At 39.1% G+C, this 17315-nt stretch overlaps 2 protein-coding genes across 7 annotated transcripts in view; one reads left to right on the top strand and one right to left on the bottom strand.

Annotated features, from left to right (window-relative positions):
* STRADB (STE20 related adaptor beta) overlaps positions 1-4636 on the bottom strand; it is a 35415-nt gene extending 30779 nt beyond the window's left edge. For 2 of the 5 annotated variants that reach the window (XM_042949708.1, XM_042949712.1), the window contains exons 1-3: positions 4409-4636; positions 2948-3087; positions 1305-1402 (exon numbers count right to left, since the gene is read on the bottom strand). In XM_042949708.1, coding sequence (XP_042805642.1) covers positions 1305-1316 — 12 coding nt within the window. In that variant the 5' untranslated portion in view covers positions 1317-1402; positions 2948-3087; positions 4409-4636. Of the gene's footprint in view, positions 1-1304; positions 1403-2000; positions 2128-2782; positions 3088-4408 lie in introns of all 5 variants that reach the window. The other 3 variants (XM_042949710.1, XM_042949711.1, XM_042949709.1) reach the window with 3 other exon arrangements.
* Positions 4637-4752: 116 nt separating this feature from the next.
* Positions 4753-17315, top strand: part of TRAK2 (trafficking kinesin protein 2) — a 65349-nt gene continuing 52786 nt past the window's right edge. The window contains exon 1 of one of the 2 annotated variants that reach the window (XM_042949703.1): positions 4753-5032. The gene's annotated coding sequence lies outside the window, so the exon portion shown is untranslated. Of the gene's footprint in view, positions 5033-6062; positions 6176-17315 lie in introns of those variants that run through there. The other variant, XM_042949702.1, reaches the window with a different exon arrangement.

The following is a 17315-nucleotide window of genomic DNA, read 5'->3' as shown; positions in this document are numbered from 1 at the left end:
TAGAGCAGGGGTCTGCAAACTATGGTCTACAAGTCAATCTGACCCACCACCTATTTTAGTGAATAAGGTTTTACTGAAACACTGACTCATTCATTTTTATTCATCTACATATTGCCTATGACTGCTTTCACACTATAACAGAAAAGTAATTTGTAACAGAGACCTTATAGCATACAAATACTATCTGGCCCTTTACAGAAAAACTTTGCCAATCCCTGCGTTAGAAAATGAGGTTAGGTATTTAACCCCATGTACTTCCTAGATAAAGTTCCCTGTTAAGTAGAAAAGCTTAACTTTAAAAATAAAGTAAATGCATTCCGTATTTTCCATATAACAAAAAAATCATACAATAAATTCAACAAATGCATTCTGTATTTCCTCATAGTTCTGCCTCTCAGACTTGGCAAATGATGGAGTGGATTAGCAGATATGAGTTTGAGCCTTGGCTCTAATTCTATACAATCTTGGGCCAGACTCAAAATGAGGATTATACCACCTGCCCTGCCAATCACTCACAATTTTGAAGAGTGAAAGAGATATAATATATGAAAGTATTTATATACTATAAGTAATCATACAAATGCATCCATCACTTTTTAAAAAGATCACTGCTTTAATATAATCAAATACTGTATTATGTTCTATATAAGACGTGATGAAAGACCTAAAACTAATCCAAATAATCCAAATAATATTTTCTGTAGGTTGAATATTTTTTACCTTATGATTCTTGGTTTTCAATCTAGATACCATGGATCTACTATAAACAAAAACAAGTTGGAATCTATATACATCACATACATTGATCCAAATGGTTTTTTTTGTCTTGTTAAGAGGCTTATTTTAATTACTATTTTGCTTGCCTTTGGTCTAATGGAAATTTATAAAAGGGATTTTTGAAATATTTAAAGGATAAGGCATAGCTAAGTGGATGGGAGAGGCATATCTAAGTACAGTAAAAAAGTACATGAAAAAAGTGGGTATGAGACAAAGGAAAAGAATAATATATTAGCAAAGTATATAAGCAAAGTATTAGTAAAGTATAAGCAAAGTACAGTAAAAAAGTACATGAGAAAAATGGGTATGAGACAAAGGAAAAGAATAATGAATATATAAGCAAAGTATTAGCAACAAAAACTCAATGGGAATTTAACTCATTTCTTAAGACCAGAAGCCATTCTGGTCAAAATAACATCTCAGGGCATAATAATATCCAATATCCCATTAGAACATGCCTTCTGTTATGGCTGTGCATCTAACTACTCTGATAGCACAAAATTAGAGCTACATTAATACAAACTTACCAAAAGAGACATTGAATCGTTTTAGTTCACAGGAAGTGACAAAAATCCATCTATTTCAGAAAAAGATTTTTGCTTTATCTTCAAGGTGAAGAGATATCCTATTATAAAAACAAAAGCAAAATAATTTAGATGTACATGAAAGATCCTTAAGAACTAGTTGTTGTAATCCCACATGAAAGGCAGCTATTCTTTGACACAAGGACTACAGACATTCCTGAAAAGTGTCTTTAAAGAGCATTTCTGTTTACAGAACACTATTTGGGATCTGACATCACAACAGAAAGGCAGAGTGAAGTTGAAGGGAAATTCTGAATATTTCCATTGACCAATATACCTGCATCTCTCCTTCCCTATCTTTTCTGTACTACTTTCTTGTTTAAGAACCCGAAGCAAATGTGAAAGCAATATGGAAAGTCAATGTTGGACCCACATTTGACATAAATGGTGCCACTTACAAATACACCCCAAGAATTTCCAATGGTTCCACTTAAAAGTAAATGTTGACAGTTCCAAAGCTTCCTGATTGGATTAATTACCTATTAAATCATTTGGGGTCTATGACAACCAAATTTGGGAAAGGATGTGGATTAGTAATACACTACGAATCAGTAACATTTTTTCATTGCCATGTCTTTAAAAAAGAAATTTCAATTTTCAGGTAAAAATAATATTTTCTTTAGGTTGAATATTTTTTACCTTATGATTCTTAGTTTTCAATTCTATTTTTCCTGGAATTTGACAGATATGATATGCAGATTATTACACAAATAATTCCTGTCCACTTTCTTTAGTAGAGTATTAATCTCAATAGTTCATGAAGACTCTACAACAGATTCAGAAGTTTAAAATAGTAACTTCTTTGGATTCAAGGAGCTTTAAAGAAACCACCAAAACTTTCCAGATTTTTCCGAATAGAAAGGGCGGCAATGTTCTAAACTTCCTAGTGCTAGGTGTTCTTTACACCTAACTAATATCACCTCTTTTTTCTAAATCATGGTTCGTTACTTCATTTCAATAAAGTCCCCAAGTTTACTCAGGGTATCTGCAACTATCTGAACAAAATTAAAAAAAAAAATAAGATTTTATAAACAATAGATATAGTGGAGCAGTATCCAATTTAATTGCTAAGGAAAGATATGAATTTATTCAGGATATTCACTACAAACCAAAAGCAGAGAACAGGAGGAAGAAAAACCTGAAAGGGTAGGATTATTTTGTCACCTGCCACTCATTATCATCAATTTAAGGCAGTGGCATTTGCTGTATTACAAAAGGGGGAAAGCAGTATCTACCCTGCCCAATTTCCAGGGTGATGGAGATCAAATGACTGAAAGGGCTCCTAACTACCAAACACTACCAATATAAGAGCTTGAATGGATGCTCCAAAAAGTACAATCAAATATTACTGGTGGTGGTTCAAAAAGGCTTATTTGCAAAGCAAGTTGGCAATGTTTCAATAACCATGATAATACTCATACCTTTTGATCCAATAAAATTCTCACTTCTAGTAATCAACTCTAAGGAAACATCCAAATAAATGAAGAAACCATACACATGTAGGAAGTCATTACACTGTAGACAAGTATTCATTCCACAAGTGTTTAATGAATAGCTGCCATGGGTCAGGCACCGGGGACACTCACTAGTGATCAGGGCAGACAAGGTCCTGACCACTTGCAGTTTACATTCCCACTAGCAGGAAGATTAAGGATGTCGTGATTAACTGAATTTTCTGGTTATCAGGATTCTGTTTCTTGCTTTTTCCACTTCATGTCAGTAAGTTCTAAATAATAAAAAAAATTTTAAATCCATTACATTATCTATATTTCAGAAAAACACAGAAGAAACTGACACAATCTAAGAGAACAGTTAGTACTAAAGGAGTTGCCCTTTGGGGTGGTTTAATCTCACTGGCTTCTGCTTTAGATATGCAGACGATTAAGAGATAATTTTACAAGACATTTTGAGGTCAAGGCAGCAGCTGCACCTAGTAAAGGGGAGTGGGGAATAGATTTGCTGTCATAATTTTCCCCTGCATGCTCTTTCACTAGATATGAATATAAATCCTTCTTAAAGAAATATTTGAGACCTGTATTTCCAAATGTATTACAAGTACATCAATGTGGTCCTTTGCATTTGTATCTAACAAGCTAATCAGGGGAACATTTTATAAGTAATTTAAACCTGCTCCATTATAAAATCATTTGAAGGCTTTCATATCAAAGGTTAACAATTTCTGTTAGAATCATAGGTCACATTTATTTACAGAACTTGGATTTTGAGTTAATTTAGGCATCCAACAGAGGCCATTGTTACAGGGGATGCAAAAAAAAAAAAAACAGATTTAACTCTGAGCCTTAAAATTACTGTAATTTCCAGAGGGATCTTGAGAACCCATAAAATCTTAAAAATTATAGCGACGCACACACAACTCCGTAAAATTTTCCAAACTTAGTATCGTGACTCATGCTTTCAAAAAATATTTACTGAGCGCCTACTGTGCGCCAGACAGACTCTGTACCAGGGAGACGCTGTGTCACAAATCCTGACCAAGTTTTGAGGAAAAAGGTATTTGACACAACAAACCGACGAGGGAAAAATACAACGTTGGATTTAAATTCTGAGACCCAAACGAAGCTTGAGCATTTAATTTTCCAAGAGGTTCCTTCCGAGTCCTGCTTTGGGGATCTTGACAGAGAACTCGTAGAAGGTGGTGCACAAACCCGGGCCAAAGGGTATCTACACTTTGGAAACTCCTCCAGGCTCCTGAGCGCGGCCAAAGGTGAGAGGCGGGGGCGGAGGCGGAGGTTGGAAGAGTGCACTTCGCGCAGCTCGCGCACTGCGCACCTGGCGCGGCCAAATCCGGCAAGCACCGCCTACCGCGCACGCAGGTGCCTCCGCCATCGGGCGGCCGGGGGCTCAGGGGCCGCTCGCGCAAGCCGGATCCTGCCACGGCTCCGCCGGCTGCCCGGGCTTCGATTCGAAGCGGGGCGGCGAGTTCTAGCCTCCGGCTTCCCAAGGCGTGCGCGGACCAAGCCGCGCTCCCTCACGTCCCCGACCGGGCCTTACAGCCTCCCCTCCCCGGCCCAGCCTCCCCTTATTACCCTGGCGGCGACCACAACCAGCGATTCTCCTCAGGCGGCCAGCGGTGCGAGGCCTGCTGGCCCCGGGAGCCCAGCTGGCCGAGGGGCACGGCGAGCGCACAAGACCCGCTCCCAGCGCGGGCGGCGGGGTGCAGCAAGGCGGCGCGACCCGGACTGGGGCTGCGGGCCTGGAACTCTGCCCCAGTCCCCGGCAGTCCGCCCGGACTGGACTCGCCCCAGGGTCGCGGCCCCGCCTCCCGCCCCAGGGCTGGGCAGCCAGGGGGCGGGGTCTTGTAGCTTGAGGGCGGGGCCGCAGCGCAACAACTTGGAAGGGTGCAGGGCGGGCGGACACGAAACCACAATTCCCGACAGGTCGTGCGCTGGAGCCGTGGAGGCTGCTGGGAGAATGGGTCTCCTTCGCTCTTCCCCAATTGTGTGGGGCAGTTAGGGACCCGGGCGTCGCTGCAAAACCGAAGTCGCCGAGTGATGATGTTGTGAAGTCGCTCGCCTGTCTCTGCCACGCCCGGGCGGTTACTGGCAGCGGCGGCCGCTTCGGCTGCAGCTCTCAGGCTGCTACCGGTTTAGATCCTTTCCCTGAGGGAGCGCAGGCGGAGGACGGAGGACGGAGGACGTCGGGGCATTCCTGTGAGTAACATTCCCGCGCATGACTCGAACTTGCCCTTGCCAACTTCCCCTGAAAACGCAGGAGCCTCCCAGCCCCGAGCTCCTCTCGGTCCTCTGAGGTCACGCGCGGACAGAACAGGAGGCTGGATATCAGAGGCCTGGGTCTTCGCCGGGTCCCCGCCCCGCGGTGGGAAGTGGTTTGTTTCCTAAGTGTGGGTGCGAAGTGATGGGCGCTGGGCTCTGGTCTCTGGGTTCACCCCAGCTGCACCTCTTGAGGATTGGCAGCATCTATCATTCTCTGTCGGAGAGCATCCAGCTGGAGCCCCATCCCTGAGTGATGAGCGGCTTTAGTGCCTGGACGTTAAACCTTAAGCCTCGGTCACCATCTGTGATGTGAGCGAAAGGAGACGATATTGCAAAGAGCTCTTTTCTGTGTTGATTTGGGCTTTTCTTCAGATTGATTTTGAGCCAGATACCACATATCTTTGAAAAGAAATGGTTAGCTTTAGTTTCAAGCATAGATAATAGATATTGGCAGATGTCGTTTTTAGTACCAGCATAATCTAAACAGTTAAAAGAGTTCTGGGTCATAATAATAATGGTGATCTCAGTTAACTGCCCACGAACCTTTTATTAAAACCTGCAGTTTCTGAGCCGAGGGGGAAAAAAAAAAGCAGTAACTTTTCACTGGAAATTCACCAAGCTAGAATGGATCATAGGAATAAAATGATATGGACTCTTCCAGTTTTTTTTAAAAAATAGATATTTCAGCAAAAATTGTCCTGACCTTCAGATCTTTGCCATAGAATTGGAAGTCTGAGTTACAGTGATCTCCAAATAGCCTGTTAATAGCCTTGACGTGACACCTCAGAACAAACAGAACAAATTGTGAAGGACATTTGGTGGTGAGAAAGGGCAGGGATAAAGACACTTTATCATCTCAGCAGTTTTTCCAGCTTTCTATTTTTAAAATTAATGTTCAACAAGTCTCAGACATTCAGCAATCACATGCATGAAAGACAGTGTTGTTGTTGTTTTTTTTTTTTTACAGATTTTTATTCATTGTTGAAGGAGCCATAAAAAAGAACAAACATTTGAGTATAGTTGACCCTTGAACAACATGGAGGATAGGAGTGCCTATCCCCTGCACAGTCAGAAATCCAGGTATAACTTTTGACTCCCCGAAAACCTAATTACTAACAGCCTGTTGACCAGAACATAACATAAACAGTTGATTAGCATGTTTTGTGTTATATGTATTACATGCTGTATTCTTTTTTTTTTTAATTTTTTTTTTCTTAATGTTTTTATTTATTTTTGAGACAGAGAGAGACAGAGCATGAGCAGGGAAGGGGCAGAGAGAGAGGGAGACACAGAATCTGAAGCAGGCTCCAGGCTCTGAGCCATCAGCACAGAGCTCGATATGGGGCTCGAACTCACAGACTGTGAGATCATGACCTGAGCCGAAGTCGGACGCTCAACTGACTGAGCCACCCTGGCGCCCCTACATGCTGTATTCTTACGATAAAGTAAGCTAGAAAAAAGAAAATGTTGGGGCGCCTGGGTTGCCCAGTTGGTTGAGCATCCGGCTCAAGTCATGCTCTCATGGTTAGTGGGTTAGACCCCGAGTTGGGTTCTGTGCTGACAGCTCAGAGCCTGGAGCCTGCTTCAGATTCCGTGTCTCCCTCTCTCTGCCCCTCCTCCGCCTGCGCGCTTGCTCTCTCTCTCTCTCTCTCTCTCAAATATAAACATTAAAAAGCAAAAAGAAAATGTTTTTAAAAATCACAAGGAAAAGAAAATACATTTACTGTGCTGTATTAAAAAAAAAATCTGTATATAAGTGGACCCTTGCAGTTAAAACCTGTGTTTGAGTCAGCTGTCCTTTCAATCAGCCAGGCACACCAGTCATAAGTTCTACATACATTCACTCACTTAATCTATAATAACCTTATTGTGCTACTCTGAGGCTCAAAGATTTTGCTTATGTAACAAGCGAAGATTCAAACCTGAATCTGCCTTGCTTCAAAGTTACAGGTCGGGTAAGTTGTACCTACTTCAGAAATTACTCGCCTTAAAGGTTGGATGATTAAAAACTATTTTCCAGCATTATTTCCTAATACTGGTTCCTTACATACCTGGAATATCTAGAATAGGTTCTGAACCCCTGCTTTACTAGTTTTGAACAAAGTGTTCTCTCTGTTTACCATTCCTGTCCCCCCGAAGAGGTGTTCATTAAGACCCTAAAAACCCATTCCAAATCTAGCGCAGTTTACTTGTGTAAGGCATGATAGGACTGGATTTTCATCTCAGGGGTTTTTTCCAGTTCAAAGGTTTAGTGATTCTACAATTGAAAATATGAGCCAGAGCGTTATTCTGTACTGAAAATCATCGTTAACATCAGTAGCCACAAAGAATAGAAAAACTAGTTTCCTAAAAATTTCACATCAATACTGAAAATGTTAAACATCAATATAAGAAATGAAACAGATAGTAATATGTATTTTTTTTATTATTTTGAGCTCTTTATATCATCTGTACCAGTTTTCTACCCTCTTTAGTTACCATCCTCTTGAGTTAAGAAATCTGAGGCATTAAAATAATACATTTAAAATGACTTAGTGAATGAAGGGACTAAATTATTCATGGTTTCCAGTCATGTTTTTTCAGATCTGCAGTGCTCATGTAATAATAGGAAACATTTTTATAATACTGTGTGTTAGATATCGGTCAACATTTTACCTATATTATCCTCACAATAGCATTATGCGGTGTTCTTGTAGATAGGCAATTGAAGCAGAGGATAAGTTAACATACCCAAGGCCATTCATCTACTAAGTGATAGAACTGGATATCAAACCCAGGCATGCTCAGAAATCTTTAACATTTACTGAGCACCTTCTGTGAACCAACCCCACAACTGGGTGTTTTTATTACAATTAGATCATTTATCTGTACAACTACCTTAGATAGAATGTAAGTTCAGCATTTAGTGACTTGCCCAAAGATATAAGAATAAATGGTTCAGTTGAGATTTGAACCCACTCTTGCCTTTCTTCAAAGTCCTTATTCTTTCTTCTACTTTCTCTCAATAATCTAATCTTTATTAAATATCTTCAGTGGGCCAGACACTGTGCTAGGGATTTAGCCCCTGCTCTTAATAAACACAGTCTGAAGAGGGAAAGACACAATTGTGATAGTGTATTAATAGGATAGCAGTATACAGAAGGCAACATGCAGAGGTCCTATAGGAACAGAGAGAAAGGGAGTGAAATCTACCTGGGGTGGGAAGGCTTGGGCCAGTCTTGGAAAAACAAATGGGAATAAGCCTGGACAAAGAAAAGGAGAAGGGGTTGTTGTGGGCTGAATGGTGCCCCACCAAAATTTATATGTTAAAGTCTTAACCTCCAAAACCTCAGAATGTGACTGTATTTGGAGATAGGGCCTTTAAGGAGGTGATTGAGTTAAATGGAGCCTTTAGGGTGGGTCATATTTCATTCTGACTGGTGTCTATAAGAAGAAGAACTTTGGAAACAAAAAGAGACACCAAGGATGTGTGCACAGAGGAAAAAAAAAAATATATGAGAACACATTCACAAGGCAGGCATCTGCAAGTGTCAGGAGAAAGCAAGCCTGCCAATACTTTGATATTCGACTTCTAGCCTCCAGAACTGTGAGGAAATAAATTTCTCTCATTTAAGCTACCCGGTCTATGGTATTTTGTTATGGCAGTCCTAGCAAACTACTGCAGGGATGTTCTAGCAAAAGGAATGACATACAAAAAGCCTTTGAGGTGTGCCAGGTGATTAGATTTCATGGTAAGAAGTGTTGAGAGATGAAGCTGGAGATTAGGCTGGGGCCATATTAAGACGATTTTGTATGAAATGCTAAGGAGCTGAACTTTATCCTAAGGAGGATGGAATGGAGAGGGTTTGTAGCAGAGGAAAAACATTAGATCTGCATTTTAGAAAGACTACTCTGAACTTTGTGGAGGATGGATTAAAGAGGATAAGACTGGAAGCAAGGAGATCAATTAGGTGGAAGCTGAACTAAATATTTTCTTGCAGTATTGAAGTGTCAAACTAAAGCAGAACTGTTGTTAAGGAAGATTTTAAAGGCCACAGCTAACCCTTAGGGCAAACATGGGAGGATTTAGGAAGAATTTGTATCTAGAGACCAGCTTTACTTTTGACATTTTGCTTTCCGTAAATATATAAAGCTTTATACCACAGAATGTTCAGTATTTGCCCACTGCATTTAATAGACAGTTTTATGGGGCTTACACTGTTTTAAGCCAACTCCTCTGATGACCTTATAAAATATCTACCATTATTATCTCCGTTTTATACGTAAAGATATTGAAGCACAAAAGAGTAACTTACCCATCATCACATAGTAAGTGTTAGAATCAAACTCAGCCTGTCTTCACAGTCTGTGCTCCTAGCCATTATACTACATGTTACCATATGTTATTTATCAAGATCTTCAAGTACCTATGAAAGGAGGGAGTAATAAAAAAAATAAATTGGGTTATGTGTGCTGTAGGAAGTATATAGTTTATCAGAGGAGATAAGGAATAATTATATGGTTAAAATGTTTTAGAGAAAAGTGGAGAGTATTCAGAAGTAATCTTATTTCAAGTTGAGGCTTCTGGGAAAACTGGCACTGGGAAAAAGTGGCATTTGAACTGGGGTATGAAGAATGGCTAGACTTTGAATATGTAGAAGGAGAAGAGATATTAAAGGTAGAAGAAATTGCATGAACAAAGTTACAGGATTGAGGGTTTCTTGGTGTGTCTAGGGAGCTGGTAAAGAATCCTTTGTTTTGTCTGGGCTATATTATGTTGGTGGAGAATCCAGTCTGGGGTTGGGGGGACACCAACTGCCTGGGAAGGAGAGCTCTTAGGGAATGAGGGGCAATGAAAATTGTGAGGTTTGAAGTCAAATGATTGAGGTATATGCTAGATGTAATTATTTTTTAGGAGAGGATAAAGCTCATCTAGTCCCAACTCGTAAGTTAAATCCTGTCTTCAGTGTCTCACAAATCCCTCTTACTGTTCCCATTCACCTCATTTATGCCTTTATTACAATAATCCAGGCATAATTTGATAACATTTAAAATGATTTTTATCTCAAATTTTTCTATCCTTGAAATTTATTCTGTATTCTGATTCCAGATTTCTTAAATGTCATTTTTTTTTATTTAAGATTTTATTTTTCGGTAATCTCTACACCCAGCATGGAGCTCAAAATCACAACTCTGAGATCAAGAGTTGCATGCTGTACCGACTGAGCCAACCAAGCACCCCTCAGTCGTCACTTTCATTTAGAAACTTGTTCCTTATAGGATCAAGTTCAGACTTCTTAATCTGAACTTGCCAAATTTAAGGTTCCAAGTACTTTCCCCATAATCAGTCTTACTTAAATTGGTCTATACACTGCTGCCCAACTGGCTCCGTCTTCTGTTTGCTTTGGGGCTTCTTCTTCTTTTTTTTTCTTTGTCTTTTACCCACTGGACACTCCCCTTCTCACCGTTCAAATCCTTCCATCTTTGAGGAACCTACTTAAATCTTACTCCTGTGTGAAACCAGATCACTTCAGCCAAAAAGAGCTTTCCCCCCACTGACTCATATGTAGAACAGTTCTGTTCTAAAACTCATTAGATATTTATTATCTGGTGGTGTTATCTTCTTTTCTTAGCTAGCTTAGATCATGAAATCTTAGATTTAATCTAGATCATGGAGCTCATTAGAGCTCTCCCTGATAGATCTTAGATTTCTTTAGATCTTTAAACTCCCTTAGGTCAGAGGCTGTCATATACCACTTTTTTTCTCTTGTCTTTTAGTTTAATTCAAGAGGCATTTGTTGAAAACTGTCCAATAAGCAGCTGATTGACCAGTTGTTAGTTCGGGTCATTTTACTGAAATTTCTTCTATAACTAGCTTCTTAATATGTAATGTTCCTGGCTTTGTTACTGATTCATATAACCTTGGGATATCCTGTTTAAACACCCTGGATTATGATTTATTTGTGCTAGAAAATGAGCATACAAAGTTAACTCGTGGTATAGAAGTGGAACTAATTCATGTTGTAAGGATCATTGAGGTCTTTGAAGCTTATCCATGTCTATATCCATTAGCGTTTGCCAAACTTCAAGTTCTTTCTCTTTAGAAAGCTTTCTGACAATAAGGAAGGAATAGTTAAGGGTCTAATTTAAGAGTGTTACACTATGTGTGTAACAAAAAAATTGATATGTGTGTTCATGGTGAAAGAATTCACCCACTAGTTCAGTTAATAGTTCATTTCAACTACAAATTAGTATTGAGTTGCTTAAGCTCCTACCATTATCTACTAATCATTCTGATCATCAAGAGAGAAGAAAGGGAGAAGGTAGCTCCTCCCCCTTCCTTCCTGGAAGACTACTTCCTGAAAGTAAATTGTAATATATGTTGTGAAAGAAACAAATTAGATGCTGAATTAGAAAATAAAGATGGCAGGGGAGGCTGGCTACTTTAGATGAGGTAGACTGGCAACTTCTCCCTGAGGATGATTTTTCTGGAAGAGTGAGAAGTAGTTACCATATAAACAATAAGAGGAAAGGGTATTACAGGTACAGTGAACAGTTACAAAGGCCCAGAGATAGGAGAGAATGTGATGAGGAAATTAAAAAAAAAAAAAAAAAAAAAATGACAAGGTTGTGTCTCTGTGGCTGAGTATAAGCAAGGAGAGTGGTGCAAGATGAGTGAAGAGAAGTAGTCAGGGGGCCAGACTAGGCCAGACCCTGTAGACTGTGATTTGATGTATGGATCTTATCCTAGGTTTTGTTTTTTTTTAAAGGAGTTTAGGGTGGGTTTTTTTTTTTTTTTAATGTTTATTTATATTTGAGACAGACAGAGACAGAATCCAAAGCAAGGTCCAGGCTCTGAGCTGTCAGCACAGGGCTCGAACCCACAAGCCGTGAGATCATGACCTGGGCTAAAGTCAGATGCTTAACTGACTGAGCCACCCAGGCACCCCAAAGGAGTTTAGTTTTTAACACATTTTTCTTGTTGCCTTACAGAGACAAAGAGCAAGAAGTTGAGCATGGAGTCCTGTTATAAGAGGCTGGTTCATAGACTAAGAGCTAATGATGGGTAGAATTAGGATAACAGAAGAGGGGATGAAGAAAAGTGGGCAAATTTGAGGCATATATTGGTATTAGACTGTATAGGATTTGGTAATGGATTGGATGTGGAAGATGAGAGAAAGAAGGCATCTACTACTGTTCAGGATCAATTCAAGGGAATATAATCAGCCTGTGAGAAATTTGAGTGGAGCTGAGGAAGTCTCGTCTGAAGAGCCAGATTGGGAGTTATTAACACTGCAGAGGTAGTGGTTGGTTTGCACAAAGGTAAATGAACAAGAGCAGCAATAAAGAATGCAGTCACATTTGGAACTTTGGGGAACACCAGCATTTAAGGATCAAGGGGAGGGAGATGGGTGATCCAATGAAGGGATTTGAGAAAGTGCATTCATTTTAAGATGTAGACTTCAGGAAAGTCATAGGAAAGTTTAGGGAGTGGTCAACACTACTGAACAAGAGATACTAAGATAACTAAGAAATCATGACTGGATGGGTAAACAGGGCCTATTGGTAACTGAAGAGAATGCAGTTTTAGGAAAAATCAGATTATAGTGGGGTTGAGGTGTGAATAAAAGGAAGAGAGTAAATACTCTTTGAAGAAACTTGACTGAGAACAGAGAGCAGTAGCTAGAGGGGAACCCAGAGTCTTGAAGAAGAGAAATTTTAAATTTTAAATTTTATCTGTTTTTTTTTTTAAAGGTTTTGAACAAAGTGGAAGGTTTTGAGCATGATAATTGACCAAGGAGGAGGTTGCTATTGAATAGGGATAACTAGTGGAGCAAAGTTTAGAGAAGGCAGGAGTAGAGACTTTTAAGTAACATATGTTTCAATATTTTATACCTGGGTGAGCATATACATATGGTAGACAAATTGTAAGGTAATTGTAAAATAAGTTTCTCTCCCACTTCTGTCTTCCAGCCACCCAGTTCTTCTAAGAGAATTGCTAATTTATACTCTGATTAACAAGTGTGCAAGTGGATGATTGAGGTTATGCTTGTGTTTAATTCTCAGAGTTTGGAGAGAAATCTAGCGATAGATGATATAGATTTATTGGTGGCAGGAATAAAAGTAAGAAGGATGGAGAACAGACGGGTTCAGAGATGAATGTCAAAGATGTGGTATGGAGCTGTCTCAGAAAAGGACATTTAAGAGGATAATGGAGGGCATGCCTATGATGTGAGATCCATGGTTGATGACTAAATTTACAGCAGCCCCATTCCACGTGGTTTTGTGAATTTTCCAGGAGAATTTAACTACTTCTTTATGTTTAAAATGCATGTCAACTTAGAAAATGGACTTCTCCAAAATTCATCACTTAAGTAAATGCATGTTTGGTGTCCCAAGTGCCAAAGCTCTGCTTTCTACTCTTACTGCTTTCAGTCTAGGCATGTTGTGTCTGGTGCTTTGAGGTTATTCAGGCCAGTGATATAAATCAAAACAAAGACAAGTTTGTTGGTTAAGAAAGAGCATTCTCTGTCTGAAGGAAGAAAAGAAGAGATGGAGACTAGAAACCAACTAAACTGTCTCTGAGATGGTACTACTGTTTCTAAAGCACATAACAACTTAAAAAATTTTTCTTTTCAATCATTTTTAGCTCTTTAGCTAGTACTAGGCTAAACCACTAACTTCCTTTGTTTTATTTTTAGTCACAAATTCAAGACTACAAACAAGACTTAGATTAGCAGTTGTGCGTTTAAGAAGATATTTGATCATTTTCATTTGATGTGGGGCTTATTTTAAATGTATCCATAAACAGCTGCAAATGTTATTAGTGGAAAACATAATAAATCTAAGCAAGAAGCCAAAGATTCCATTTTAGCTTCCCTTGAAACTGACAACTAGTTCTTTTTCGTTATTACAAGAAAAGTGGGTACTGCATTGTTGCTATAAAAATGATAAATCACCCTTTTAACAGCAAACTCTTATATAGAGGTGTTTTTTGTTGTTGTTTTGTTTTGTCTTGTTTTGTTTTTGAGAGAGGGAGGAGTAGGGGGAGTGGCAGAGGAAGAGGGAGAGAGAGCATCTTAAGCAGGCTCCAAGCCTAGTGTGGAGCTGAAGCAGGGGCTCAATCACATGACACTGAGATCATGATCTGAGCTGAAATCAATAGTCTCTTAACCTACTGAGCCACCCAAGCACCCCTCATATAGAGTTTTTCATAAAGCAAATACAGTGTTTTCTTTCAAATGTTCAATCTTTGCTTAATTTTTCAAGGCAGTTCATTTAATTGACGTTGGACTGAAATGTATTAATCAGTTTTATTCGCTAAATTACTTCTGTAATTCAGTGTGTTGACATTTTTAATCTTTAAGCTTATAGCTAGGTATGTATTGTGAGCCTATTATGTGTCTGTTGCTTTTAGCTTTGGGGCATACAAAAATAAAATACTGTCATTCAAAAAGCTCACAGTGTTATAGTGAGGAAGATAGTGAGCACATAGTCTGGTAACATCCAAGAAGAGCAGTCAATAAATACTGATTAAAGAGTAGAATAATAATTGGGGCACCTGGGTGGCTCAGTCGGTTGGACATCCAACTTTGGCTCAGGTCATGATCTCACAGTCCGTGAGTTCAAGCCCCGCATCGGGCTCTGTGCTGACAGCTCAGCCTGCTTTGGATTCTGTGTCTCCCTCTCTCTCTGCTCCTTCCCTACTCATGCTCTGTTTCTCTCGTCTCAAAAATAAATAAAAACATTAGAAAAAATTTTTTTTAAAAAAGTAAAATAATCATGAAAAATTTTAAGAATTCTTAAACCATTTTTTCCATGTTTGTAATCCACTATGTATTTCTCAATAGCAATTAACAGTAAAATTCTCACAAAAGAGAGAAGAACCTATATTTTTCTTGGGGTTCAATAAAGAAGGGACAGAGTGTATTCATAGCCAGCCTATAGAAAAGAAAAAAGGACACCAAGATGAGAAAAGCACTTGACAATAGTGCTAAAGGAAGAGAAACAGGCCAACTAAATCCCAGTGCTGGAGGGATGAAAGAAAGAGGTAATTGAGGAGCTAGCCAAGGGCAGAAAAACAGGTCCTAGGGTTCAGTCTCAAGGAGACACCTTCTGGGTTCTCTAATAACCTGGTTGTCTGGTTTCTCAGCCAACAGCCAGTTAGAAAGCAGAGAGGCACCCTGCGATGGCAAAGTGTAATAGCCTCACAGGGGGAAAAGAAAATGAGAAGTGGACTTACAATCTCCAAAAAATTAGCATTTTCTGACGATTTATTGTAGGAAGAAAGAGCTTTTTAAAAGCTTATAATCCTGGAGGGTACAGCTGTAGTCATTATATTATAATATAGTGATTGCTAGACATAGTAATGACCCTGAGTCATCAAATTCTTTTTAGTCTGTTCTAAGGACTTTTTTCCCCCACTCCCATAGCAGTTGGACTTTCTCATTACCATGCCTTAACTTTAGGGGAAAAATATTTTACTACCAATGTTTTTAAAATAAGAAAGCTTGGGGAGAGGGTCATTATTAAATGTTTTGTGGGTTTTGCCACAGTGTTGTCAAACTCATCTCTAGGGACTTTGCAACTTCACTGTAACTGGTGGGCTTAATTGATAGAGTCCTGTCCATAGCTAACATCTCTTACTGAAACTCATGAGAAACCTTTATAGACTTTGTAAATTGTACTAAGAAAGCTGTCAGTTTTCAAATGCTCTGACAGTCTTAGGTTTCTCATGTAGTTTCGTTTTTGCCCCTACTACAGAAGGCAAGGATATAACTTGACTAGAGATTGATTCATTCATTTCAATAAATATTTATTGAATGCCTGGCATATGCAAGATATCAAGATATAGGTAGACTTAATTTATTGGAATAAGGATTTATTTTGGTCTATATTCCACTAATTTTAGTGGAGTGGAAAAGGAGAATTTCTCAAACTACACATGCTCACTGTCCCCCACACTCCCAGTCTCTTGATAGTAGAGCTCAAGAGTTTGGATGACCCAGCTTTGGAAAACATAGTCTTGGGTTTGATTCTGACATTATCCTAGCTTGGGCAAGTTAATTAACCTCTAAGCTTCAGTTTTCTTGCTTATGAAATGGTGACAATAATAATGTTCACATCTTGGGGTTCTGAGGATTAAAAGGGATCATGTGCATAAAGCCTTTATTCCAATGCTTAGCACATAGTAAGTACTCCATCAGTATTATCTATTATTATTAGGAAAGACTGAATGTGGATCAAAATTGAGAATATATTTCTTTATCATGTGTTTCTCATTTGAAACACAGAAGGTTCTTGTGTCTTTATTATCAATTGTTTAATATTATCAGCTGATCTTAGAAAACTTTTATAGTGCTAGTTTCACTTGTTATTTTCTACAGCAAATTCATGAATTTAACATAGAAGTTGGTTTGTTTTCACTGTCAAAAGAAGATAGTATCTGCTCAGGAAAAGTCTCACAGGGCAGTGATGTCTCCTATTCAATTGTTCAAGTCTAGAAACTGAAGTTTTCTCAGTGTACTCTGAGTTGATAGATCTGGAGGAAAAGACACACTAAGCAAACTCACTCAAGAAGAATAAACAAGCCAGAATGTCTGCCATTAATGTACAGTAGAACTATCAAGTGAACTGTATGTTTTGGTTTACAAACTGTATTTTTCTCTTATAGGAAAATTTGTAGGAGAAGCCAAGTTAACACAAGTTTTGTGTTTTTGTGTGCTTTTAGACATGGAGGACATCTGAAGCATACGGAACAATCTGCTTAGGGAATGGGGAGGGGTGGGCTGAGTAGCAGTAGGCCACACTAGCTCACAGTAGAAGGGGCTGAGGCTGGAGGACCAGGTGGGAAGCTATTGCAGTAGCCAGAGAGAGAGAAGGGCTTGAACTAAGGCCATGGCAACAGGCTTGGAGAATAAGTAGACAGGAACAGGTGACTACATGAAAAGAAGGAATTGAAAAGAAGAAAGATGACTCTTAGATTTTTGGCTCTGCTGGTCAGTTAAACTGATAATATTAACTAATTAGTAAAGCAGGAAAAAACAGGTTTCATGGGAGAAGGATATAAGTTCATTTTGGAATGTGATGAATTTATGGTATTGATTACAAGTTGATGTTTAGAGTTGTGGTTTAAAGTCCTATGCCAATTTGGGCTAAAGATAGAGACTTGGGAAGTAATTATAATATAATTAGAAATTAAGGCCTTTGAAGTAGATGAGATTCCTTAGGAGAGAAAGGA

This window comes from Panthera leo, chromosome C1, assembly GCF_018350215.1.
Source record: "Panthera leo isolate Ple1 chromosome C1, P.leo_Ple1_pat1.1, whole genome shotgun sequence".
Classification (NCBI taxonomy): Eukaryota; Metazoa; Chordata; class Mammalia; order Carnivora; family Felidae; genus Panthera; species Panthera leo.
The sequence above is the reverse complement of the archived record's forward strand: the minus strand, read 5'-3'. Positions and strand labels throughout refer to the sequence as shown.